This window comes from Heptranchias perlo, chromosome 10 (assembly GCF_035084215.1).
Source record: "Heptranchias perlo isolate sHepPer1 chromosome 10, sHepPer1.hap1, whole genome shotgun sequence".
In the NCBI taxonomy this organism is placed as follows: domain Eukaryota; kingdom Metazoa; phylum Chordata; class Chondrichthyes; order Hexanchiformes; family Hexanchidae; genus Heptranchias; species Heptranchias perlo.
The window spans coordinates 13,222,907-13,247,481 of NC_090334.1; the positions used below are offsets into that span (position 1 = coordinate 13,222,907).

Below are 24,575 nucleotides of genomic sequence, written 5' to 3' on the forward strand. Positions count from 1 at the left end.
CCTTAAACTCGAGCACAAAATGTCAACATAGAAGTTACAGCACAGAAAAAGGCCATTCGGCCCAACTGAAGGCCAATTCAGAGGACAGTTATGAGTCAACCACATTGCATGTGGGACTGTAATCACATGTAGGCCAGACCGGGTAAGGGCGGCGGTTTCCTTCTCTAAAGGACGTGAACCAGTTGGGTTTTTACGACAATCCAACGGCTTCACGGTCACTTTTACTGATAACAGCTTTTTATTTCCAGATTTTTTTAAAACTGAATTCAAATACTCAAATTGCCATAGTGGGATTTGAACTTGTGTTTAATATGAACATGTGTATGATTTGAGCAATATGGTGCTGATTATTTATATATTAGCATTAATGACTGCTGCTGCTTAACATTGCAATACCACAACCATGGAAACATACAATAAAAACAAAATGCTGGAAGTTCAGCGAAGGTCCATCAGCATCTGGGGGTGGGGGGGAATAATGTGGTTTACAATTTCCAGAGGCCCGGGCTGTTTTGTGAACCCTTGCAGAATCAGTGACTCTTGTTAGCCTTCTTGTGGAGAGCTAATTGTATCTCCTGCTCCATTCAGGCCTTAGAAGTGCTGATTGTAAATGTAATCACAGCTTAATGTAGTGCTCCTGCTCCCAGGTTCTGCTGTGGTGACTCCTAGCTAATGAACTCCAGGAGCCCAGCCTGGGTGTCATCAATTTCTAGCTCTAATAATGAGGAGGTATTATTTACCAGACATTCAAGAGAAAGACATTCAGTTTTGTCATAATTAATAGTCATAATCATAAGTATGTCATAATATGAGCTGCAATACCCCAAAGAAACATATTTGAGGCATGCATAATGCTGAAATTTTCAATATCTGGTTAAATTTGATGACATGGCATGGGTTTCACATTTCCCCATCCCAATATTATCTCCTGCTTTCTCACTAATTGGCTCCCCTCCTATCCTTCAGGCATTGACTCACTCCACTATCTCATCCAAATACCTAGTATTGACTGTCTGACTTCACAGAGCATCACAGCTGAGCCTGGTGCTGCCCTTGCCAAGTGTGTGTGTGTGTGTGTGTGTGTCTCTCTCTCTCTCTCTCACTCACACTCTTTCTCTCACACTCACACACACACACACACTTTCACACACACTACCACTGAGCCAAGGCTGATACTAGACTAGATCAGACTGATTTATCGAGTGAGTTGTGAGAGACAGTCTCGGCCAAAAGAAATCTTATGCAATTTTTTCCCACTTTGTTTTGCAGGGTCTCCCTATTTGCTTTTGCAATCTTGCTGCTCACTGTCCAATGCGCAGACTTTCTTACACTTCCTGTTGCCCATCCTCTCTCTTACTGTTGCGCTTGCTTTTTTCCACACCCGCAGTTGAGATCGTTCTTTTTAATGCTAATTTTTGCATTCCTTTTTTACATGCAGCATTGTAGTTACTCTCTTTCATATTCACTGTTGCATTCACTACCGCAACCCTTCTCTCTCACACTGTTGCGTAGGAACATTAGCAACAGGATTATGCTATTCAACACCTCGGGTCTGCTCCACCAATCCACTAATTCATGACAGATCTGCACCTCAACTTCGTTTTCCCATCTGCACCTTCTCTTTCCACCCACTGTTACAATCCTTCTTTCACACTCACCGTTGCACTTTTCGTGTTCAGTCCCTGTACCAGATGAAATCAATTGTAAACAATTTTACAACACCAAGTTATAGTCCAGCAATTTTATTTTAAATTCACAAGCTTTCGGAGACTTCCTCCTTCCTCAGATGAAATCAATTTATTTTCACTGACTCAGTTCAAACTGTGTAAACAGCTCTTTATTTAATAAAAGCATTGTTAGGCACAATGCAGGTTTATTAAATCAATATGGTTTGGTCGGGACAATACAAAGATAGTATTGCTTTTGTTTGCCTATTTAGCAGCATTTCAAAACCTCTGCTCATTGTTTCATTATCCCAGCCTTGTGCATTTTATTATAACAATATATGTGTCCAAGTGGCTGTGTCCACCTTTCGGGATCCTAGCCAACACTCCTTCTGTAGGCTGTATTCGTGACGTATTGCATTATTTTTTAGGATTGCAAATGTGGGATAATGGGACTCTTGAGTATCAGATCACAGGGGGTCAGCGCCCTTTTAATTTATAACTGTGCTGCTGCTGCTGACAGACCCAACTTTGATGGTGGGCATGTGAAGTAAAGAAGGTTGCAGTGCTGCCATTGGAGTTGCTGAAAGCCATCTAATTGGAGCTCACGGAGGGCAGATTGGACCAGTTGGGTTTCATTTTTTTAATTATTTGTTATTGGGATGTGGGAAATGCTGGCAAGGCTGCATTTATTGCCCATCCGTAGTTGCCCTGAAATGGTGATGGTGGGCCGCCTTCTTGAACTGTTGCTGTTCTTGGTCGCCCATGATTGTGTTAAGTAGGGACTTCCAGGATTTTAACACTGATGAAGAAGAAACAGGGATAAATAGATGCCCAAGTTAGGATGGTGTGTGACCTGGAAGTGAGGGTTTTCCCAAGATCTAACTACTCTTGTCCTTCTCAGTGGTAGAGCTTGCAGTGGAAGGTGCTGTTGAAGTAAGCAGTGTATCCTGTAGATCGTACATACTGCAGCCACAATGCGCCAGTGGTGGTGGGGGTGGATATTGAGTCCACTGGCAGGGGCACTAATCGAGAATTGCTCTGTTCTCATTGGTGTCAAGCTTCTTGAATGTTATGCAGTTGCACCCATCCAGATGAGTGGTGACTATTCCATCAAACTGCTGACACTATATATGGTGGAGAGGCTTTGACATGTCAGGAGGTGAGCCACTCATTGCTCACTCCCCAATCTGTGCCCTGCTCTTGTATTCATGTTGTTGATATAGCTGGTCTAATTAAGCTACTAGTCGGCAGTGACTCCCAGAATGTTGATGATGGGGACTGGGTGATGGTGGTGCCATTGAATGCCAGGAGGAGGTGGTTGGGCCTTTTTCTGTTGAAGATGGTTATTGCCTGACACTTAAGTAGCAAGAATGTTACCAGCCATTCGTCAGCCCAAGGCTGGACATGTCTAGGTCCTGCTGTAGGCTGTCATGGGCTGCGTCATTATCAGAGTAGTCGTGAATGGAGCTGAATGCTGTGGAATAGTCAGCAAACAGTTCCACTCCTGAGCTTATGATGGAAGGAAGGTCGTTACTCTTCATTCCTTCCCCACCCGTTTGTGAAGGTACAGCAGCCAGAAAAAGATTCCACAGCACAGGGAAGCTAGCACGATATTGCAGAACTGTTTCTGCACTCCAAGTAGGCCATTAACCTGCTCAGAAGTCAAGGGTACTGAGGGAACTGGGGTGATTGTATTCTAAATGCATCCGACTACAGAGGTGGATGGTCCGTTTGACAAGAGTCGTTCTTTACTGCAGCTAGCTCTGCAGTATACGCCGACAGTGGTTTAGTTGTAACGTTCGGTTGATTTATAGCTCTTACTCTTCTGAATAAGTCGGAACTCTATACGATGCGCTTTGTAAGTGCTGTGCTTTAAGGAGTCTGTTTGGCTCATCTTCGTTTCCAGGAGGGAAGCGCGCTGCACGAGGGAGTAGTCGAACGCACCTTCTCGCTCGCAGTGCTCCGCACGTTGACATACCAAGTGGAGTTGGCACTTAATCAGAGGTGGGGCGAGCCAGGGAAAGAATCACTCTGGGCTGTAGCCATGTACTTTATTGACCGGATAGTAACAGATGCTTAATCGCGAACACAAGAAAACGTGGAGTGAGAAAAAGCTGTTCAGCTCTTCAAGCTTGATTCTTCCACAGACCACATATAAGCTACCATATGGACTCCACCTATCTAATCCCCTAAGGATAAACATGCTTCTTTTGAAACATGACTATCTAATTTACGACTCTGATTTGTCAGGGATTTGTGCTGTTTTCATAGCTCGCACTGAGAGCATTTGAGTACGTACCAGACCAAGACTCGCTGAAGGTGTGTAACGTCACACGCATTAACATATTAATTCAACTGACTGAGAAGTGTAAAAAAAAACACACAAGCAAGTCCATCCTTGGCTCAGTGGTAGCGTTTGCGCCTTGAGTCAGAAGATTATTGGTAAAAGCCCCACTACAGAGACTTGAGCACGTAATTGAGGCTGGCACTTCAGTTCAGTACTGAGGGAGTGCTGTGCTGTCAGAGGTGCTATCTTTCGAATAAAACATTAAACAGATGCTGTGCCTGATCAGGTGGACATAAAAGATCCCATTGCACTATTGGAAGAAGAGCAGGGGAGTTCTCCCCGGTGTCTTGGCCAACATTTATCCCTCAACCACATCATTAAAAAGATTATCTGGTCATTATTTCATTGCTGTTTGTGGGACCTCGCTTTGCCCAATTTGGCAACCGCGTTTCCTACGTAACAACAGTGACTACATTTCAAAAGTGCTTTGGGATATCCTGAGGTCATGAAAGGCGCTATATAAATGCAAGTTCATTCTTTTGCACGCGGCTCCAGTCCCATGGTACATGGTTGACTCTTGATGCCCTCTGAAGTGGCCAAGCAAGCTTCTTAGTTGTAAAAATAAAAATTAAGCAGTCTAGCATCACTTTCAGAGGCAGCTAGGGATGGGAAATAAATGTCACCTTGCCACGGTTGTCCACTTCGGAGAACAATTTTTTTTTGAAGGGTTTCACCTCTCTGGAAACACTGCCAAGGAATACTGCTGTCTGTGCCCAGCGATATTCTTCTACCTGCTGACTTTATATTTCATCATTAATGTTAAAACTCATCTGAGATTTCTATTTCTTGGAAACAGTAAAATGCAGAGGTAAATTATTACTATTATCCAGAAGCCATTGTGGTTTATGGCGATAAGCCCTGATGAGATTGTTTGTCGGAATATGTATGGGGTGTTTGAAAAGTGGGGAGGGGGGTGGAACTGATTCTGTTTCGTGAAATCATGAATGACAGTCACGGGTTGATTATAAAAGTTATGTCAAAATTATGGCATTTTCAACAACCAATAGTTTCATCTATGTATCTATCTTAGTAAAAGTTTTGTATCTGTAAAAATGTAGAGATGTATCATTGCACAAAACTAAAAAAGTCATGCATTGCTCCATCCTGACCGTGTGATATTATCTTCTCACATGGTAATCACAGAACTAATTCAATTTCAATATTCAATTGTACAAAAATGTGCATGGCAACCATGTTGGAATTCCCTTTGCTTCACTTTCTATTATCTTCAATTTCTGTTCCTCCCTATCTTTTCTATCCCCTCGCTTTCCTCCTCTCTCCCCACCCCTCCTTGCCCACTTTCATCCTTCTCCCATTTTACCTCTGAATGCAATTCTCAGCTTCCTTTCTGCCTCATCCCAGGATCCTCTTTGCCACTTATTCCCTTTTGCAAGGCCCTGCCTCAGCCTCTGAACCCACTATAATGTTTGTTCTTCACCTCTGGTTTGACATAAATTGTGACCCTGCGGCCCCCACAGAAAATAACATTTTGGGATACAAAGTGCTCCACCACTTGGGGTTTTCTTTGCCTCATGTCTGGGTCTGTTGTAGACGAATTGATAGAGATTGATTGCTATAATTAGTCAATAACTCCATTATCGTTGTATCATGTGACTACCAGGATGGGAGAAGGCGAACTGGACGGACCTTGGTCTTTTTCTCGTCTAGCAATTCCTGTGCAGATTTCATGATGATACGAAAATCCCTGAGGGGGATAAAAAACAAAGCTCACACGAACCAAAAATTGACAACAGAATTTTAAAAAGCAGTTCTCCAATTACAGTGAAAGCAAGAAGACCAAAAAAAAGCAGCATGACAGGCACCAGTCTCCTTCCAGCCCATCCACCCGCTCTTTTAGCTAAATGTTACGGAGGCTCCTGGGATGGCCTTGCCTTGGCTGCCATCTTGCCGCAAGCATTGCCTTGCAAAAAGGTAAAAGATACAGCTGGAGTAGATTGGCAATGCAATATGTGTGAGGCGTGCAGAGAGCAGTGAGAGATCTACACGGAAGAGAAAAAGGACACACAGCAAGATAGATTTACAGAAACTAGGAATCAGTCCTGGTCAAATAAACAGTGAGATAGAGTCATCGAGAGTCATAGAGTCATACAGCACGGATAGAGGCCCTTCGGCCCATCGTGTCCACGCCGGCCATCAGCCCTGTCTACTCTAATCCCATATTCCAGCATTTGGTCCATAGCCTTGTATGCTATGGCATTTCAAGTGCTCATCCAAATGCTTCTTGAATGTTGTGAGGGTTCCTGCCTCCACAACCCTTTCAGGCAGTGAGTTCCAGACTCCAACCACCCTCTGGGTGAAAAAGTTCTTTCTCAAATCCCCTCTAAACCTCCCGCCTTTTACCTTGAATCTATGTCCCCTTGTTATAGAACCCTCAACGAAGGGAAAAAGCTCCTTAGTATCCATCCTATCTGCCCCTCATAATTTTGTACACTTCAATCATGTCCCCCCTCAGCCTCCTCTGCTCCAAGGAAAACAAACCCAATCTTCCCAGTCTCTCTTCATAGCTGAAGCGCTCCAGCCCTGGTAACATCCTGGTGAATCTCCTCTGCACCCTCTCCAAAGCGATCACATCCTTCCTGTAGTGTGGCGACCAGAACTGCACACAGTACTCCAGCTGTGGCCTAACCAGTGTTTTATACAGCTCCATCATAACCTCCTTGCTCTTATATTCTATGCCTCGGCTAATAAAGGCAAGTATCCCATATGCCTTCTTTACCACCTTATCTACCTGTTCCGCCGCCTTCAGGGATCTGTGAACTTGAAAATGACAAAAGTGTATGAGAGGTATACAGAGTGGGAGATGAACCAAGATCAATAGCAGTGAAAGGGAGTCTCTGCATTATGTCTAAGTAACACATGAGCCTTTTATTTGTATATTATGCTTACCATGTCATATTAGTGTACATGGCTGTGCTCTAATCTATATCTAATGATTATATAACAAGTGGCATAAGTGGATGAGGTGCACAGATTTATTTATTTACCAGTGGGTCTACTGTGAATATAGTTGTATAGTGTAGACCTGCTAAACCCCAACAACAGCTGCCAGCAACAAGATTTTTTTTTGTATCTGCATGGCTCTCTTCACTTTCCCTGCCTTTTCAAATATTTGAGCCACTTCCCCCACTTGCATCAGCCTGTGTTGCTAACTGCTCAACCAGTTATTGCTGCTGATCCAGAATCGAGCCACGTACTCTCCACCATGTGCCATTGGAGTGCAGGTAATAAATGGGTTTAGGCAGAGACATGCAGAGAAACTAATAGGAGACAAGAGTTGGGATGTTTCACTTCAGCACTCCTGGTGCACATCCAGAGTGTGTATCAGGAAATTCCACACCGCAAGCCCGTGATATCAGTAGAGAAAAAGTACTTGAGAAACTAATGGGACTAAAAGCCGATAAATCCCCTGAATCTGATGGCCTACATCTGAGGGTTCTAAAAGAGGTGACTGCAGAGATAGAGGATGCATTGCTTATGATCTTCCAAAATTCCCTAGATTCTAGAACCGTCCTAGCAGATTAGAAGGTAGCAAATGTAACCCCACTATTCAAGAAAGGAGGGAGAGCGAAAACAGGCCAGTTAGCCAGACATCAGTTGTCGGGAAAATGCTGGAATCCATTATTAAGGAAGTAGTAACAGGGCAAGTAAAACATCATAATATGATACGCTCTCAAGACCAACCGCAACATCGTCATCAAACCAGCGGACAAAGGAGGAGCCATAGTCATACAGAACAGAACGGACTATTGCAAAGAAGCATACCGACAACTGGACAACCAGGAACACTACAGACGGTTACCCGCAGACCCGACCAAAGAACACACCCACCAGCTCAACAAACTGATCAAGACCTTCGATCCAGACCTTCAAAGCATCCTACGCACTCTCATCCCACGTAATCCCCGCGTGGGAGACTTCTACTGCCTCCCAAAGATACACAAAGCCAACACACCTGGACGTCCTATCGTATCAGGCAACGGAACCCTGTGTGAGAACCTCTCTGGATACATCGAGGGCATCCTGAAACCCATCGTACAGGGAACCCCCAGCTTCTGTCGCGACACTACAGACTTCCTACAAAAACTCAGTACCCACGGACCAGTTGAACCAGGAACACTTCTCACCACGATGGACGTCTCGGCACTCTACACCAGTATCCCCCACGATGACGGCATCGCTGCGACAGCATCAATACTCAACACCAACAACAGCCAATCTCCGGAAGCCATCCTACAACTCATCCGCTTCATCCTGGATCACAATGTCTTCACCTTCGATAACCAGTTCTTTACCCAAACACACGGAACAGCCATGGGGACCAAATTCGCACCCCAATACGCCAACATTTTCATGCACAAGTTCGAGCAGGACTTCTTCACTGCACAAGACCTCCAACCAACACTATACACCAGATACATCGACGACATTTTCTTTCTATGGACCCACGGCGAGGAATCACTGAAGAGACTACTCGATAACATCAACAAGTTCCATCCCACCATCAAGCTCACCATGGACTACTCCTCAGAATCAGTTTCTTTCTTGGACACACGAATCTCCATCAAAGACGGGCACCTCAGCACCTCACTCTACCGCAAGCCCACGGACAACCTCACGATGCTCCACTTTTCCAGCTTCCACCCTAACCACGTCAAAGAGGCCATCCCCTATGGACAGGCCCTGCGAATACACAGGGTCTGCTCAGACGAGGAGGAACGCGATGGACACCTACAGACGCTGAAAGACGCCCTAGTAAGAACGGGATATGACGCTCGACTCATCGATCGACAGTTCCGACGGGCCACAGCAAAAAATCGCATAGACCTCCTCAGGAGACTAACACGGGACGCAACCAACAGAGTACCCTTTGTCGTCCAGTACTTCCCCGGAGCGGAGAAACTACGCCATGTTCTCCGCAGCCTTCAACATGTCATCAATGACGACGAACACCTCGCTATGGCCATCCCCACACCTCCACTACTCGCCTTTAAACAGCCACCCAACCTCAAACAGACCATCGTTCGCAGCAAATTACCCAGCTTTCAAGAGAACAGCGTCCACGACACCACACAACCCTGCCACGGTAACCTCTGCAAGACATGCCAGATCATCGACACAGATACCACCATCACACGAGAGGACACCACCCACCAGGTTCATGGTTCATACTCCTGTGACTCGGCCAACGTTGTCTACCTCATACGTTGCAGGAAAGGATGCCCCGGAGCATGGTACATTGGCGAGACCATGCAGACACTGCGACAACGGATGAACGGACACCGCGCAACAATCGCCAAACAGGAGGGTTCCCTCCCAGTCGGGGAACACTTCAGCAGTCAAGGACATTCAGCCACCGACCTTCGGGTAAGCGTACTCCAAGGCGGCCTTCGAGACACACGACAACGCAAAATCATCGAGCAGAAATTGATAGCCAAGTTCCGCACCCATGAGGACGGCCTCAACCGGGATCTTGGGTTCATGTCACGCTACACGTTACCCCACCAGCGAACAAATGTTATCTGTTTTTAATATAACGGGTCAGTTGCTGTCTTTTCTATGTTTCTACCTCTCTATCTCTGTTTTTTTTTGTTTGTTGTTTTTTTTGGTGATTTGTATATTCTGAGACCTGGCAGGTAACACCTGTCTGTCTGCACACTGATTGCCTTGGCAACAGGCAGTTGAAAAAACTGTCTGTTATCACCAGCATTGTTCTGTGAATTATAAATGCGACTTCATTTCGAGGACTTCATTTCCACATCGTTCACCTGAGGAAGGAGGTAGCCTCCGAAAGCTTGTGAATTTAAAATAAAATTGCTGGACTATAACTTGGTGTTGTAAAATTGTTTACAATTGTCAACCCCAGTCCATCACCGGCATCTCCACATCATCATAATATGACTAAGTAGTGTCAACATGGTTTTATGAAAGGGAAATCGTGTTTGACAAATTTATTAGAATTTTTTTGAGGCTGTAACTGGCAGCGGATGTAGAATATTTGGATTTTCAAAAGGCATTCGATAAGGTGTCATGTAAAAGGTTGTTACGCGAGATAAAGGCTCATGGGGTTGGGGGTAATATATTAGCATGGATAGAGGATTGGTTAACGGTCAAAAAACAGAGAGTAGGGATAAACGGGTCATTTTCAGGTTGGCAGGCTGTAACTAGTGGGGTACCTCAAGGATTGGTACTTGGGCCTCAGCTATTTACAATCTATATTAATGACTTGGATAAAGGGACCGAATGTAATGTATCCAAGTTTGCTGACGATACAAAGCTAAGTGGGAAAGTAAGCTGTGAGGAGGACACAGTCAGCAAAGGGATATAGACAGGTTAAAGTGAGTGGGCAAGAAGATGGCAGATGGAGTATAATGTGGGGAAAGGTGAGGTTATTCGCTTTGGTAGGAAGAATAGAAAAACAGAATATCTTTTTAAATGGTGAGAAACTATTAAATGTTGGTGTTGAGAGATTTGGGTGCCCTCATATAAGAAACACAAAAAGTTAGCATGCAGTGACAGCAAGCAATTAATAAGACTAATGGCCTTTATTGCAAGGGGGTTGGAGTACAAAAGTAAGGAAGTCTTACTACAATTGTACAGGGCTTTGGTGAGACCTCCCCTGGAGTACCGTGTACAGTTTTGGTCTCCTTACCTAAGGAAAGATATACTTGCCATAGAGGTGGTGCAGCGAAGCTTCACTAGATTAATTCCTGGGATGAGAGGGTTGTCTTATGAGGAGAGGTTGAGTAGAATGGACCTATACTCTCTGGAGTTTAGAAGAATGAGAGGGGATCTCATTGAAACATATAAGATTCTGAGGGGGCTTGACCGGGTAGATGCTGAGAGGTTGTTTCTCATGGCTGGAGAGTCTAGCGATAGAGGGCATGGTCGCCGGATAAGGGGTCAGCCATTTAAGACTGAGATGAGGAGGCATTTCGTCACTCAGGGTTGTGAATCTTTGGAATTCTCTACCCCAGAGTGCTGTGGCTGCTGAGTCGTTGAGTATATTCAAGGGTGAAATCGATAAATATTTGGACTCGAGGGGAATCAAGGGATATGGGAATCAGGCAGGGAAGTGGAATTGAGGTTGAAGATCGGCCATGATCTTATTGAATGGCAGAGCAAGCTCGAGGGGCTGTATGGCCTACTCCTGCTCCTATTTCTTATGTTCTTATGATTTCCGACCATTAAAATCAGTGGTTGGAAAATCAAATTATGCAATTCCGGAGTTTTTTAAATATACGCTCCTGGCTTGCCCTCAGAGTGCTGAATCAGAAAATACCCATTAAGGAATGGGCACAGGATATATAGTGGACTTCAGAGGCATAGTGTTAGTAGAAAGAAGAATCTCGGAGATATAGAATGGCACGGCATATTGAACCCAAGCTGTTTTATAGTTTACCAATGAATATTGACAGCTACGAAGGAGTAGCTAATGATCATTCACGCTTCCGCTATTCAAAATGCTGCACAAAAAATATAACATGCTCTGGCAAAATTGCTAATTTTCTGACTTCTTTTTATCTACTGTTTGTGAAAGGATAGTATGCAAGATAATTGCAGTCTGAACTAGTTAAAGTTAGCAGTTTGCTTATATTATACACAAGAGTTACACCCAGTAAGACATGTATTACTATATACAAGTTTATTATATGTAGTAATGTGCAATGTATTACTTCACTGATAAACAATGTGCAGTGTATAAACATAGGGTGGTAACATGCTCTATTTCCTATGTACAGGGGCCTAATACAAAGTGACATAATGTATTATTATATACAGGACTGTTTTACCCAGCAACGCAGTGTATTACAATATACAGGAATGTTATACCCAGTAACATGTGGCGTATCATTATACACGAGATTTTAAACAGTATCATTCTCAGTTACTACATACATGAAAGTTATTTCTGCAACAAGAAACTGGCAGTGTGTTCAAGTTTCTAAACCTTCTGACTGATGTGAGGTTCATTCTTATGGCTTAATGTCATTCAAACCGCCTGTACTCCTGCTGGTGCCTCTTGCTCCAGTGTAGACTCCATCCGGCTGCGCTCGCTCCCGGTCCCCTCTCCCTCCGGCTGCGCTCGCTCCCGGTCCCCTCTCCCTCCGGCTGCGCTCGCTCCCGGTCCCCTCTCCCTCCGGCTGCGCTCGCTCCCGGTCCCCTCTCCCTCCGGCTGCGCTCGCTCCCGGTCCCCTCTCCCTCCGGCTGCGCTCGCTCCCGGTCCCCTCTCCCTCCGGCTGCGCTCGCTCCCGGTCCCCTCTCCCTCCGGCTGCGCTCGCTCCCGGTCCCCTCTCCCTCCGGCTGCGCTCGCTCCCGGTCCCCTCTCCCTCCGGCTGCGCTCGCTCCCGGTCCCCTCTCCCTCCGGCTGCGCTCGCTCCCGGTCCCCTCTCCCTCCGGCTGCGCTCGCTCCCGGTCCCCTCTCCCTCCGGCTGCGCTCCTATCCTTGTAGCATGGACGATGGAGTGGTGGTGAGATCTGCACAGGTTGCTCTCCTGCACGTTCTAGTGGCCGTCTCAACATTGGCTTTGTTCTCATCTTTCCTCTAGGACAGCCTAGCCACACGTTAAAGATTTACTGACCAAGTACACCAACTTTAAATTAAACAAATGTGGCTTTGCTGCCCTATGGATTTGGATTGGCAAAAAGATTCAAATCAAAAAAAGTGAGTTAGGGAGGAGCATAAAAGTATATATGAGGGGGAAGCTTTATTGAAAAATACATTATCATTTGGTTTCTTTAGTAACTTGCCAGTATTCTACGCCTTTTGAAAGCATTTTAATATCTAATATCTTTCACACAGGGCTCAAAAAGAATCTTGCGATCTCATGAGATTATACTGCCGCCTAGTGGTCTGGTGGAGACTGACCTCGCACTAACTTTTTCACTTCAGGTAACTAATTCGTTGCTTTTGACCTCTTTTTTGTGGAGCATTTTATTGGAAGATTTCTGAAACAATTCAACTTTAAAATGTTACGTCCTACAACAAACCACTTCTCCTACTGATCAAGGAGTTTGCGCATCATACAGCACAGAAGGCGGCAATTCGGCCCATCGTGCCTGTGCTGGCTCTTTGAACGAGCTATCCAATTAGTCCCACTCCCCTGCTCTTTCCCCGTAGCCCTGCAAATTTCTCCTTTTCAAGTATTTATCCAATTCCCTTTTGAAAGTTACTATTGGATCTGCTTCCACCATCCTTTCAGACAGTGAATTCTAGATCATCATAACTCACTGTGTAAAAATATTTCTCCTCTCCCCTCTCGTTCTTTTGCCAATTACCTTAAATCTGACCCTCCTGCCAGTGGAAACAGTTTCTCCCTATCTAATTTATCAAACCCCTCATAATATTGAACACCTCTATCAAATCTCCCCTTCACCTTCTCTGCTCTAAGAACAACAGCCTCAGCTTCTCCAGTCTCTTCACATAACTGAATCCCCTCAGACCTGGTACCATTCCAGTAAATCTCCTCTGAACCCTTTCCAAGGCCGTGATGTGTGATGCCCAGAATTGGAAACAATACTCCAGCTGAGGCCCAACCAGTGATTTATAATGATTGACCATAACTTCCTTACTTTTGTACTCTATGCCTATTTATACACAGACATAGTATCAGTTTATATTATTATTTTGGAAAAACCATTGCTTCCATAAATTTAAGGCATGCTGCACAAACGTGGAAGTGAACATATATTCACCTTTTTTCCTATTATATTACATAATACATGACAGATATTCCCATACAGGAAGAGGCAAGGCCTTTCTGGGTTGATAAGCTAAGTATAGCCTTACCTTACTGTGTAACCCATGTGAAAAGGTAACTTATACCATCAGGAATAAGGGCAGCAGATGCATGAGAACACCACCACCTGCATGTTCCGCTCCAAGTCACACACCATCCCAGCTTGGAAATATATTGCCGTTCCTTCATCGTCATTGGGTCAAAATCCTGGAACTCCCTACCTAACAGCACTGTGGCAGAACCTTCACCACACGGACTGCAGTGGTTCAAGAGGGTGGCTCACCACCACCTTCTCAAGGGCAATTAGGGATGGGCAATAAATGCTGGCCTTGTTCAGAGTTATTATGACCTCTTTGCTGTGGTACTCTGTGCCCCTGTTTATAAAACCCAAAATGCTATTGGACTTTTATATAACTTTATCTATCAGCAGTAGCACTGTCATAGAATTATGTATTTGCACTCCAGGTCTCTGCTTTCTTTAGCTCTCCAATAAGCCCCAAACATTGTAAAGAATAAGCATATACAATGAACATAATTTCTGCTTTATACCTGTCGCCAGTTCTCCTCTTCATTCAATTATACAAAAAAATTGTGGAAAACTTTTAATCTTTTTGTTTTAAACTCCCAACTGACCATGATTACAGTGCCTCTCTCTCACGACAGACCAACTGGACCAGCGTCCATTCATGTTTTATTTATGAGATAAAGAAAACCGATGAAAAATCAGATTGGTTCATCAAACAATAAATACTGTTAAAAGTTGTGCTCTCCTGGGCATGCGTCTCCCTCCCCTATGGAGCTCTCCATCTCAAGTGCCCCTCCCTGTGTAGCTCTTCCCCCCCCCCCCCCCCCCCCCCCTCATTTGTCCCCTCCTTGTGGAGCTCTCCCCCTCGTGCGCCCCTCCCCGCGGAGCCTTTCCCCGCGCAGCTCTTCCAACCTCGTGTGCCCCTCCCCACGGAGTGCTCTCACGGGCAGTGTTGTCCCTGTCAGCTTCATGAGAAATCTGTCCTTGTTGCAGTTGCCTCCATTGCACCCTTGTGTTTACCTGCAAAAGAAATGAAACAAAAGGGGGCAACTTGTTAGGACCTGTGCGGAGAGCAATTGGAATGAAATGAGCTACCAGCCATCATGTTCCCTTTCTGCGTGTACTCCTGCACAATTAACTTCAGCGGGAATTTCCGATCAGAATGCCGATGCCGGTCAATGCTGCTCTGTAATGTATGGCTGTTTTTGTTTTAAACAGTACCCTCATTTCCTCAAAAGAGAAGGCAACAAGCTGCAAATCATGCTTCAGAGACGAAAGCGATACAAGAACCGGACCATCCTGGGATACAAGACTCTGGCGGTCGGCTCCATCAATATGGCTGAGGTGAGTGGGGAAAAAGAATCCAACTGGGGCAGCTTTTGTTACCGTGCTGGCCTGTGATACTGAGGGTAATTTAGACTTTCTGCAATCGTGTAAAATGAGCGATCGCGAATTGGCAGCCCCTTTTACATCTTTCCTGATTTTTATTTCCATTGCCTCACTTCAATGGAAATAAAAATCAGGAGAGGTGTAAAACAGGCTGCCGACTCACTGTCGTCAGTTTTACACTATCGTACAAAGTCTAAATTACCCCTGCTCTGTCTGCTAACACAATGGAGTGGTGATAATTTCCATGGTTTTTGTCCTTGTGATACTAAGTGTGAGTAGTTAAATGTGGACGTAAAAGATCCCATAACACTAGTGAAAGAAGAGCGGGGGAGTTCTTCCCAGTGTCCTGGCCAATATTTATCCCTCAACCGACATCACTAAAACAGAAAGTAGAGACAACCATACATTTATAAGGACTAAGTGTGCTTTGTTTTGTTCCCTTTTTGTAACACAGGTGATGCAGCACCCAACAGAAGGTGGCCAGGTCCTCACTCTGCTTAGTAACCTCAAGCAGGCGGCAGTTAAAGTGGCTGAAATCTGGATCTTTGCACTGTCGAGCCAGCCAATTGACCACGAGGACAGTGCAATGCAGCCTAGTCAGAAAATAAAATCGACAGGTGGGATTGCATCACGAGTTATTTTGTAAGAGCGTGTTTTTGTTGTTTAAAAAAAAATCACCTTTACTCGTGTAATCCGTACTGATATTCAGTTGAGCCTTATATCCAGGTGTGCAAACAATGAATGCTGTCTTAGTTAGACGGGTACACTGGGTTTATTTAGTCTTTTGGCACCAATGCATATAAGGAAAATCACACACCACCTCTTCAGTGTTGTGCTACGGGATTCTTGTGGGGGACCCTTAAGTCCATCATCTTAAATTATACACACCACTCACTACCATCAGTGATCGGCCTGGGACAACCAGTGCTTCTCCCCGATGTTACACAGCTCAAAACGCTCTCCAGACATGGCTTGCGTTTCGAAGGGCAACGTCTGTAATTGTACTGCTGGCCATTTTCTCTCAATTCAGTTTCACACACTCGCCACTGCACAGAATCCAAGTGCCCTGCTCTTTATTTGCTAGTTCAGTGCTGGAATACGTAGAGACTCTTGATGTGAATTCTTCTGTAGAATTTCACAGATTTCTTAGCCATTTGGGTGGTGTTGACTAGGTTACGTGCCATACACAGCAGGTACTGATGCTGTCACACAGCCTCACAGAACAGTATTGACGTTGGAAGTTGTCACCAAGCCTGGCTTGCTTGATGAGTACCTATCTAAGCTGAATATAGACCGGTGCAGAAAGGATTTAATCGAGACAGTTTAATAGGTTTTTTTTGGGAGGTTTCTGGTTTTGGTTTTCAGTTTTAGATTAGTTTATTTCCTTCCATTAAAAGACCTTTTTACTTTTTTAACCCTAATTTTTTTCCCCTTCTTTCCTTAAGGTGCTGATCCAACACTGGGTTACATTTCCTGCTGCCCTCCAGTACCTAGCCCAAGTGATCCTCCTTAATGTGTGAGACTAGACGGTAGATATCAACAGGCTAACTGATCACACCCGAGTCTGCTCCTGCACTCACCTAACATCCGTACAAGTTACTTACCAGCAAACATCACTGGCTAGGGGGCGGGGGCTGATTTCCTTTCTCTTTCCCCCCCTCCCCACCAAAGCTCAGGAACACTGAGTAAAAGTGCACCACCCCCACTGCCACCCTGGCTGAGATCAGCTAACTCAACGCAAACCAAACATCATAGGAATTGCTAGATGATGAAAGACCAAGGTCCATCTAGTTCACCACCTGCTATCCTGGTAGTCGCATGGTACAACGATAATGGAGTTGTTGACTAATCATAGCAGTCAATCTCTCAGTTAGTCGACAACAGACCCAGACATGAGGTGAGGAAAACCCCAGTGGTGGAGAGCTTTGGGAACCATAGGTCCAAAGTCACCTATTCCGCCCAAGTATGTTACACTCACTGCATGTCATGTCTTAAATTACCTGGGACCGTCCTCCTCTGTATAATTAGACAGCTTGGTGCATTTACCACCCAAACCACCAGGGAGCACCACAGTAGAATGGGTTGGTTTCTGAGGCATTTTAGAAATGCAATGTGGAGGTGTTAAAGCCTTTAAACCATCTCCCTGCATACTTGGCTGATCGTCACTCTTGGAATTTAATATAATCCTAGTAAATCCCTGACTATCTGTATCATTTTTACCATGCACAATTTCTACTTGGCTTAAACTCTTACTGCAAGTGTAATCATCTTTACCTTATTCCTGTTTGTATGTGGATCAGATATTCTCTGAAGAGCTTAATTTATTAGGCTTGCCTGTTTCTCGTATCGCGAGCTCTGTTGTGTATGCACGAAACACAAGAGGTTTACAGTTTGAAGTCATCTTTCTGTTATTTCACAGATAATTACTCTGAGGAAGAGTATGAAAGTTTTTCTTCTGAGCAGGAAGCCAGTGATGATGCAGTCCAAGGACAAGTATGTAACAATGGAAATGATCCCAAATGTTTCTCCTCGGGTCCAAAAGAAAGGAAGAATTCACGTTTTTCCTCCTAGTTACGAGTTGTTGCCACTAAACTGTTTGGCCAATGTGAGGAGCTGTTTCCCAATCAGGCAAGGCTAGGGTTGCCACCTTTTCTCAAGTCCAATCCTGAGCAAGGGTATGGCAGGGTAGGATTTGGGTTGGAGCGGGGTAGAAACTGGGTAGGGGTATGGCAGGGTAAGAACTGGGTAGGGGTATGGCAGGGTAGGAGCTGGGTAGGGGCGTGCTGGGTAAGGGTAAGAAACTGGCATGGTGGAGTAGGATCTGGGTAGAGGTATGGCAGGGTAGGAACTGGGTGGTAGGGGTATGGCAGGGTAGGAGCTGGGTAGGGGTATGGCAGGGTAGGAGCTGGGTAGGGGTATGGCAGGGTAGGAGCTGGGTAGGGGTATGGGAGGGTAGGAGCTGGGTAGGGGTATGGCAGGGTAGGAGCTGGGTAGGGGCGTGCTGGGTAAGGGTAAGAAACTGGCATGGTGGAGTAGGATCTGGGTAGAGGTATGGCAGGGTAGGAACTGGGTGGTAGGGGTATGGCAGGGTAGGAGCTGGGTAGGGGTATGGCAGGGTAGGAGCTGGGTAGGGGTATGGCAGGGTAGGAGCTGGGTAGGGGTATGGGAGGGTAGGAGCTGGGTAGGGGTATGGCAGGGTAGGAGCTGGGTAGGGGCATGCTGGGTAAGGGTAAGAAACTGGCATGGTGGAGTAGGAACTGGGTAAAGACATGGCAGGGTAGGGGCATGATAGTATAGGGGCATGGCAGTGGGGTGGCAGGCTGAAGCTGGGTAGGGGCAAGTTACTGAAATGGCAGGGAAGGAGCCGGACATGGAAAATCCAGCCCCTCATGCTTCCTTTTCTGCTATGAGTGAATCAAAAATCTTTACTAGTGTCCCCCGTCTCATGAGACACCAGAGTAAGTGCAAAAGAGGCCTTCCATTTAAAATAAAATCTTCTGATCATTTTACAGTTTTGAAACAACCAGACTGTGCTGTCCAGTTCAGCACCAGATGGGTAGTAACTCTAGTTGGCAGTGTTGGAATTGGCATCTTGTCCAGTGTTGCGACATCTTTGTATCAAGCGATTGGATATTCCCACATATTGATGGGATGTTCTCACAATAATGTCAGTCTTTGACGAGATCCCAATGACAGGTGAAGCACCAATTACAACCTTTTTTTATTTTGTTCGTTTTGCTCCATGTACAACAGCAAGCAACTTACAGTCCTGTTCATCGGGGCCAGCAAGACTCCTCTGAGAGCTTCCAAGGGTGGAGGAAAAAAAAGTGGGCGCCAAGTGGGAGGGAAAATTATGGGTGGGTTGAAAGCCCAGTTGAAGAGAAGCATTTGTAACAGGCTTTTGAAAGCAAGAAGGGAGGTGACGAGGTTGAAGGATTTAGGGAGAGAGGCTCAAGAGGACAGAAGAGAGCTCGGAAAAGAGCAGAGAGAGGTGGGAAGGGGTAAAATGGTGTTGGAGGAGTGGAAAAGCATGTGGGGGGACACAGCCCGAGGAAATCAGAGGAGTGTGGGCAAGGACATGGAAGGATTTTAGAGGGGGTGAGAATCTTGACGTCACAGAACTTGAGTGTTATTAGCAGTTTGCTCGTATCTAGTGTTTGCAGCCTGGTTTCTGATAGTTTCACAGTTGAACACAAATAGTTTGACAAGGTTTGGTAGCAGAGTCCTTTGGTGATTTGACCTGCTGATCTAAGGAGTGATGGGACTTGAATTTGCATACTTACCTTTTAACCCTTGAACCCTAGGTTCAAATCTAGCCCAGACTGATAGGGTAGAAGTCTCGTCCCTACTGGGTTTTAAGCGTTACGCCTGAAATGAGTGTAAGGTAGCCTCAACCCAGTATGAACTGATCCACAGCATAAAACTGCCCCTAATTCAACACAGGTCACCACTAAATAGACAGTCACACTCAGAGAGACCATAGGGTATATTTTCTTACCGCTGCTGCTTCCATATTAACGCTTAACACAGCCAATACCCAGGTAAACTGGTTTAAACATGCACGCAGATGAAGTTAGAAGCAGTATGTGAAGCATGCGTACAGGAACAGAGCTGGCTGGAAAGTATCCCCCTATAAAAAATGGGAAATGTTCACACTGGTGCAGAGTGGAGAGAGCATTACACTGCATGCAGCTGCACTCTACCTGTTCAGGGAGCACTTGAGGCTAACGCCAAGTGCAAAAGTAGGAAGTTTATTCTGTTCCCAATGCTGACATCCCTCGCCTTAATCATAGAATCACAGAAGGAGGCCATTCAGCCCATCGTGCCTGTGCTAGTTCTTTGAAAGAGCTATCCAATTAGTCCCTCCACCCTGCTCTTTCCCCATAGCCTGGTAATAAGCACAAAAATTCATCAGGAAATACAAATGAATGTAATCAAACCCAAATGTGGTCATATGGGGCAAATATAAATGTGGGAACTGCATGTTTGTTTTATATATATATATATATATATATATATATATATAAATGTGTGTGTACCTCTCAATTTTTTTAAATGCATGCTATCTACATGTGTGAACAGCCTGAATGTGTTGTCTTTCCTTATCCAAGCTGGAATGGTGATGGGCTGACACTGATGCTGCTGTAATGGGTTGAGAGCTGGTGCTTGCTAAGAAGTATCCCTGGTGTGCTGTGTCTTGGAAGATATGAGGCAGCTATTTTGTTTTCACTTTTTTTCAGGATATGGATGATGATGAATATGACATGGGTAAGCCAAAAAAACAACGGAGGACGATCGTGAGAACGACCTCAATCACAAGGGTTAGTGCAGTTTATTTGGTAACATTTCCTTCCTGACATTTTTAGGTGTATGAAATGAGTGTGCGCACAAGCATATCCATGCGTCGATATATGTATGCACGTGCAGGCGTGTCTGTGTGTGCTTCTGTGTCCATATGTGTGTGCACATCCATGTACTGAGTGCTCAGTCAAATCCATCCACATGGTGGACTCAGTTAGACATGGGGTGAATCTTTCTCCATGCTCCCTATCAAGCACTACCAGCTAAGTGAGACATGGGGTGAAGCTTCCTCCTCACTGCCCTAGAAAGCACTACCAAAGTAGATATAGCATGTTACATACAGGGTGAAACATTCTCTACTGTGCTCTAGCAATGTGTCTTAACCCCATCCTCACAAGATCACACCGTTGCACCAAAGCGTGATTTATAACTCCCATCCTTGTGGGCTTTGAGTGAAATTAGTGCCACATTGTTCCTTCATCGTTGCTGGGTCAAAATCCTGGAACTCCCTACTTAACAGCACTTTGGGGAACCTTCACTACATGGACTGCAGCGGTTCAAGAAGGCGGCTCATCTACACTTTCTCAAGGGCAGTTAGGGATGGGCAATAAATGCTGGCCTTGCCAGCGACGCCCACAGCCCATGAACGACTAAAAAAATTTGGGGCCTCTTGTGCCAATTGAGACCATCTTGAGGTTGGCTGAAACACATTGTGACATTTTACAGCCAATAGTAAGCAGAACATTTCAGACTAACAGCTAACTATAAAGCTGGTCCTAGAGATGAAAGGCCAGTCTGCTAATCCAGCTCACCATGTCTTCATAAACTAGATGGTTGCTGTTAGTAACATACACAAGCCTTTTGAATGTGCATTGCTCTTCATGCCTTCTTTATTGTGGGGCAGATGCTTGACCATGATCCTAAAAGAGTTAATAGTTTAACTTTTTTCCTTCCAGCAACAGAACTTCAAGCAGAAAGTAGTTGCATTACTGAGGAGGTTCAAGGTTTCAGATGAGGTATGCAGATTGGCACTTTGTTAATATTTTTAAAGGGATCTAGGATTGTGGGATGTGCTTCAAATATTAAACAATCCTTCTGTAAATTTAAATACTGTAAAAATGGTTTAAAAAAGTTCTTTCCTTCCTTCATTGGCTGCTGCGCATCCTACTGGTACTGCACTGAATTTTCCTGGCTTGGACAGCTGATTGGATTCTCCAGTCCCGAAATCCAATCACTGTGATCAGCCACACAGCCCTTTGCTGAGAGAAGAGATGTGGAACGGGAAATCTCCACATGCATTGTAAAGAACAAAACAGCTACAAATATCTCCTGCCTTACTCCCTAAAGGTTTGACTGGTATAATGCTGAGTCGGAGAGACTATGAAAGTCCCAGGTTCAGTCCTTTTTCTGGACTGACCGAGGTACTCTCAGTTGGGATGAAGGTGGGGATATTGTGATAGGTCTCTCGTACCTCAACCAAGTGGGCCTTGCCACAGTGAAAGTTGGTAAATTATTTGATGGGGGGAGAGGGGAAAGGCAAGACCAGTCCATTCCTGTCCTCATTTGATGACAACACACATTCCAGCAAAAGTCACTTGTTAGTGTGCGAGAGTTGGAGCCCTGATTGATTCCTTCCATTTTTTGTAACCCATGGGTGCTAAAACTACTTGCCTGGTATTTTCACAACCCTGGCTGAGATCAGCTGACTCGACGTAGACTAGGAATGGAACTTTATCCTCTGGTTTTCTTCCTTTCGTTCCTGAAGTTGTTGACTGCTCGCTAAGTTATGATTCTACGGTCGTCTGTTATCTTCTGGTGACTCTCCCAAATTATCATTGTGTGAGTCTTGACCGTGATTGTCATCAAGGTATCCTACCACAGCTGAACCCAATCATGTCCTTGCCCAATATCCAGACTTGCTTCTCCAGCATGGGTTGCTCCATTGTGATCAGGAGCCAGAAGATTAAATGTAAAGGATTAAGGATAATTTCTACGTAATTTTAGTTGATTTTGATCTCCTTAACCCAAAGGCTCATGTGGAGCATAAACACTGGCATTGACCAGTTGGGCTGAATGGCCTGATTCTGTGCTGTACATTCGATATAATTCTATGTAAAGATGCTGAAGCCAGTTATAATGCCATATTGCCATGCTGCCTGAGATCAGCCAACTCAATACAGACTAGCGATCAAAGTTGGAACCTTCGAGGCCTGTATAGATTGGTTACTCACTGGAAAAACGCGCTTGGCCATCGGAGGAGCTCTGGCATCTGCATTTTTCATTGCTTCACTAGGGTTGGGTCAAAGCTTTGTTATAGAAAACTGAAAGATGTTGTCTCTTAACTAATTCGATACACAGCATTCCCGTGTAAAAAAAAAAAACAAAAACAATTTACATGCAGAATTATCAGGACCACTATGAGTGACTGAATACGTCAAATTCTTTCTTTAAATGATTTTTTTTGTGATCATCAAGCTGAGGGATTATAGCGTTGAGAGAAAATTGTGAATGGTTGCTAGGGAGGCACTAATAAAAACTTTGTGTGACTTGGTTGTAGGTCCTCGACTCTGAGCAGGACCCCACGGACAACGTGCAGGAGGTGGAGGAGGACCTGGACCTGCTGTACGACAGCTTGGATGTGGAGAATCCTAGCGACAGCGGCCCTGACATGGACGATGACGACAGTGTCCTCAGCACTCCAAAACCAAAGCTCAAGTACGGGAGGGCATTTGCCGCACATTGATGCTTTACCCTGTTACCCTACCTGCGGATTATAAGTAGTTAGTCGTTTCATTAGGGTTGGGTCTGAGCTTTGTTATAGAAAGTATTGTCTCTTGATTAATCAGATGCACAACATTCCCATTTTGAATGTGCTTGTTTAAAAAGATAATTTAATAGAAAGAACTTGCATTTATATAGTGCCTTTTACAACCTCAGTACTGCACTGGAGTGTCGGCTGAAATTTTGTGCTCAAGTCTCTGAAGTGGGACTTGAACCCACGACCTTCTGACTCCGAGGCGAGTGCGCTACCACTGACACAAGGCTATAAAATTATCAGGATCACTGATATAAAGTAGCTAATTAAATCAAATTTTAAAAAAATAAATGTTTTGCCCATCAACCTGAGGGATTATAGTATTCAAGAATTGAATTCTTCCCACTTCAGGTGCCCAGAGTAGGCATTAAGTCAGGTATAGCACAGCTAGATGCAGACATAGTAAAGCACCCTTTACTCCCAACCTCAGGTGAATACCGCCTACTTACACCAGTGTGTCATTTTTTTCCCCCAGTCCCGCACCAGCCATCCTGTGGCCTCTTGAGTGGGATCGTCAATCACTGTTCAATTCAGGACAGTTGCTTTTCAGAAGCTGGATTGAGACAGCCCAAACTCATTTCACATGGGACTCTTGCAGCCAGCAGAGTAGGAGACTTTCATCCCATTAATCTAGGCTGGATTTGAACCCAGGTCCCAGAGGTGAAAGGCCAGTGCACCAAACAGTTCCCTCAAAATCTGCTTTTGTTACACGGAATTCTGGGATATTCACTGGTGTTTGTGGATCGAATTCCATCTGTTAAATATGGGCCTATCGGCTTGTGGTGACGGAACAAATGTAATTCCATTTTATTTCTTAGGATTTTCCAGGGTGTTTATTAGTGTTACAGGCATAGTATTCTGAGATTCTGTCCATTTATCCCGTGAAAATCTCAAGCCTTGAAAATTGCCATTTTGAAGACTGGTTACAGCAGTGAATTAAAAAGTTGTTTGTTGGCTTCTATGTACTGTAGGATAAAGTAAATCGATGAGAAAGCACAGGATTACGCCTCTTACACTGAGTGCTTCTTGACATCCAGGGGCTCCAGATTTGACAGCCCTTCCCTTTTTCTTTGTGGGAACATGTTTACCCTGAACCCACTGCTTACTTTTAGGTTGATGGACTGGAATGTGTACAGATTGCCTGCCTAAAGTGCCCCTCTCCAGTTCTTTTTCTCCCATCATTTACATCTTAAATTGCATGCAGGAGAATTTTTTTTAGCCAGTATATAGCAAGCCCAATGAGAGGGAGTGGCAGTTCTGGATTTAGTTCTAG

General features: G+C 44.9%; 1 protein-coding gene across 4 annotated transcripts in view; it reads left to right on the top strand.

Annotated features, from left to right (window-relative positions):
• Positions 1 to 24,575, top strand: part of pacs2 (phosphofurin acidic cluster sorting protein 2) — a 255,496-nt gene that overhangs the window by 153,247 nt on the left and 77,674 nt on the right. For all 4 annotated transcript variants that reach the window (XM_067991238.1, XM_067991241.1, XM_067991239.1 and 1 more), the window contains exons 3-9: positions 12,836 to 12,925; positions 15,016 to 15,141; positions 15,641 to 15,803; positions 17,606 to 17,679; positions 20,427 to 20,507; positions 21,444 to 21,503; positions 23,045 to 23,202. In XM_067991238.1, coding sequence (XP_067847339.1) covers positions 12,836 to 12,925; positions 15,016 to 15,141; positions 15,641 to 15,803; positions 17,606 to 17,679; positions 20,427 to 20,507; positions 21,444 to 21,503; positions 23,045 to 23,202 — 752 coding nt within the window. The remainder of the gene's footprint in view (positions 1 to 12,835; positions 12,926 to 15,015; positions 15,142 to 15,640; positions 15,804 to 17,605; positions 17,680 to 20,426; positions 20,508 to 21,443; positions 21,504 to 23,044; positions 23,203 to 24,575) is intronic.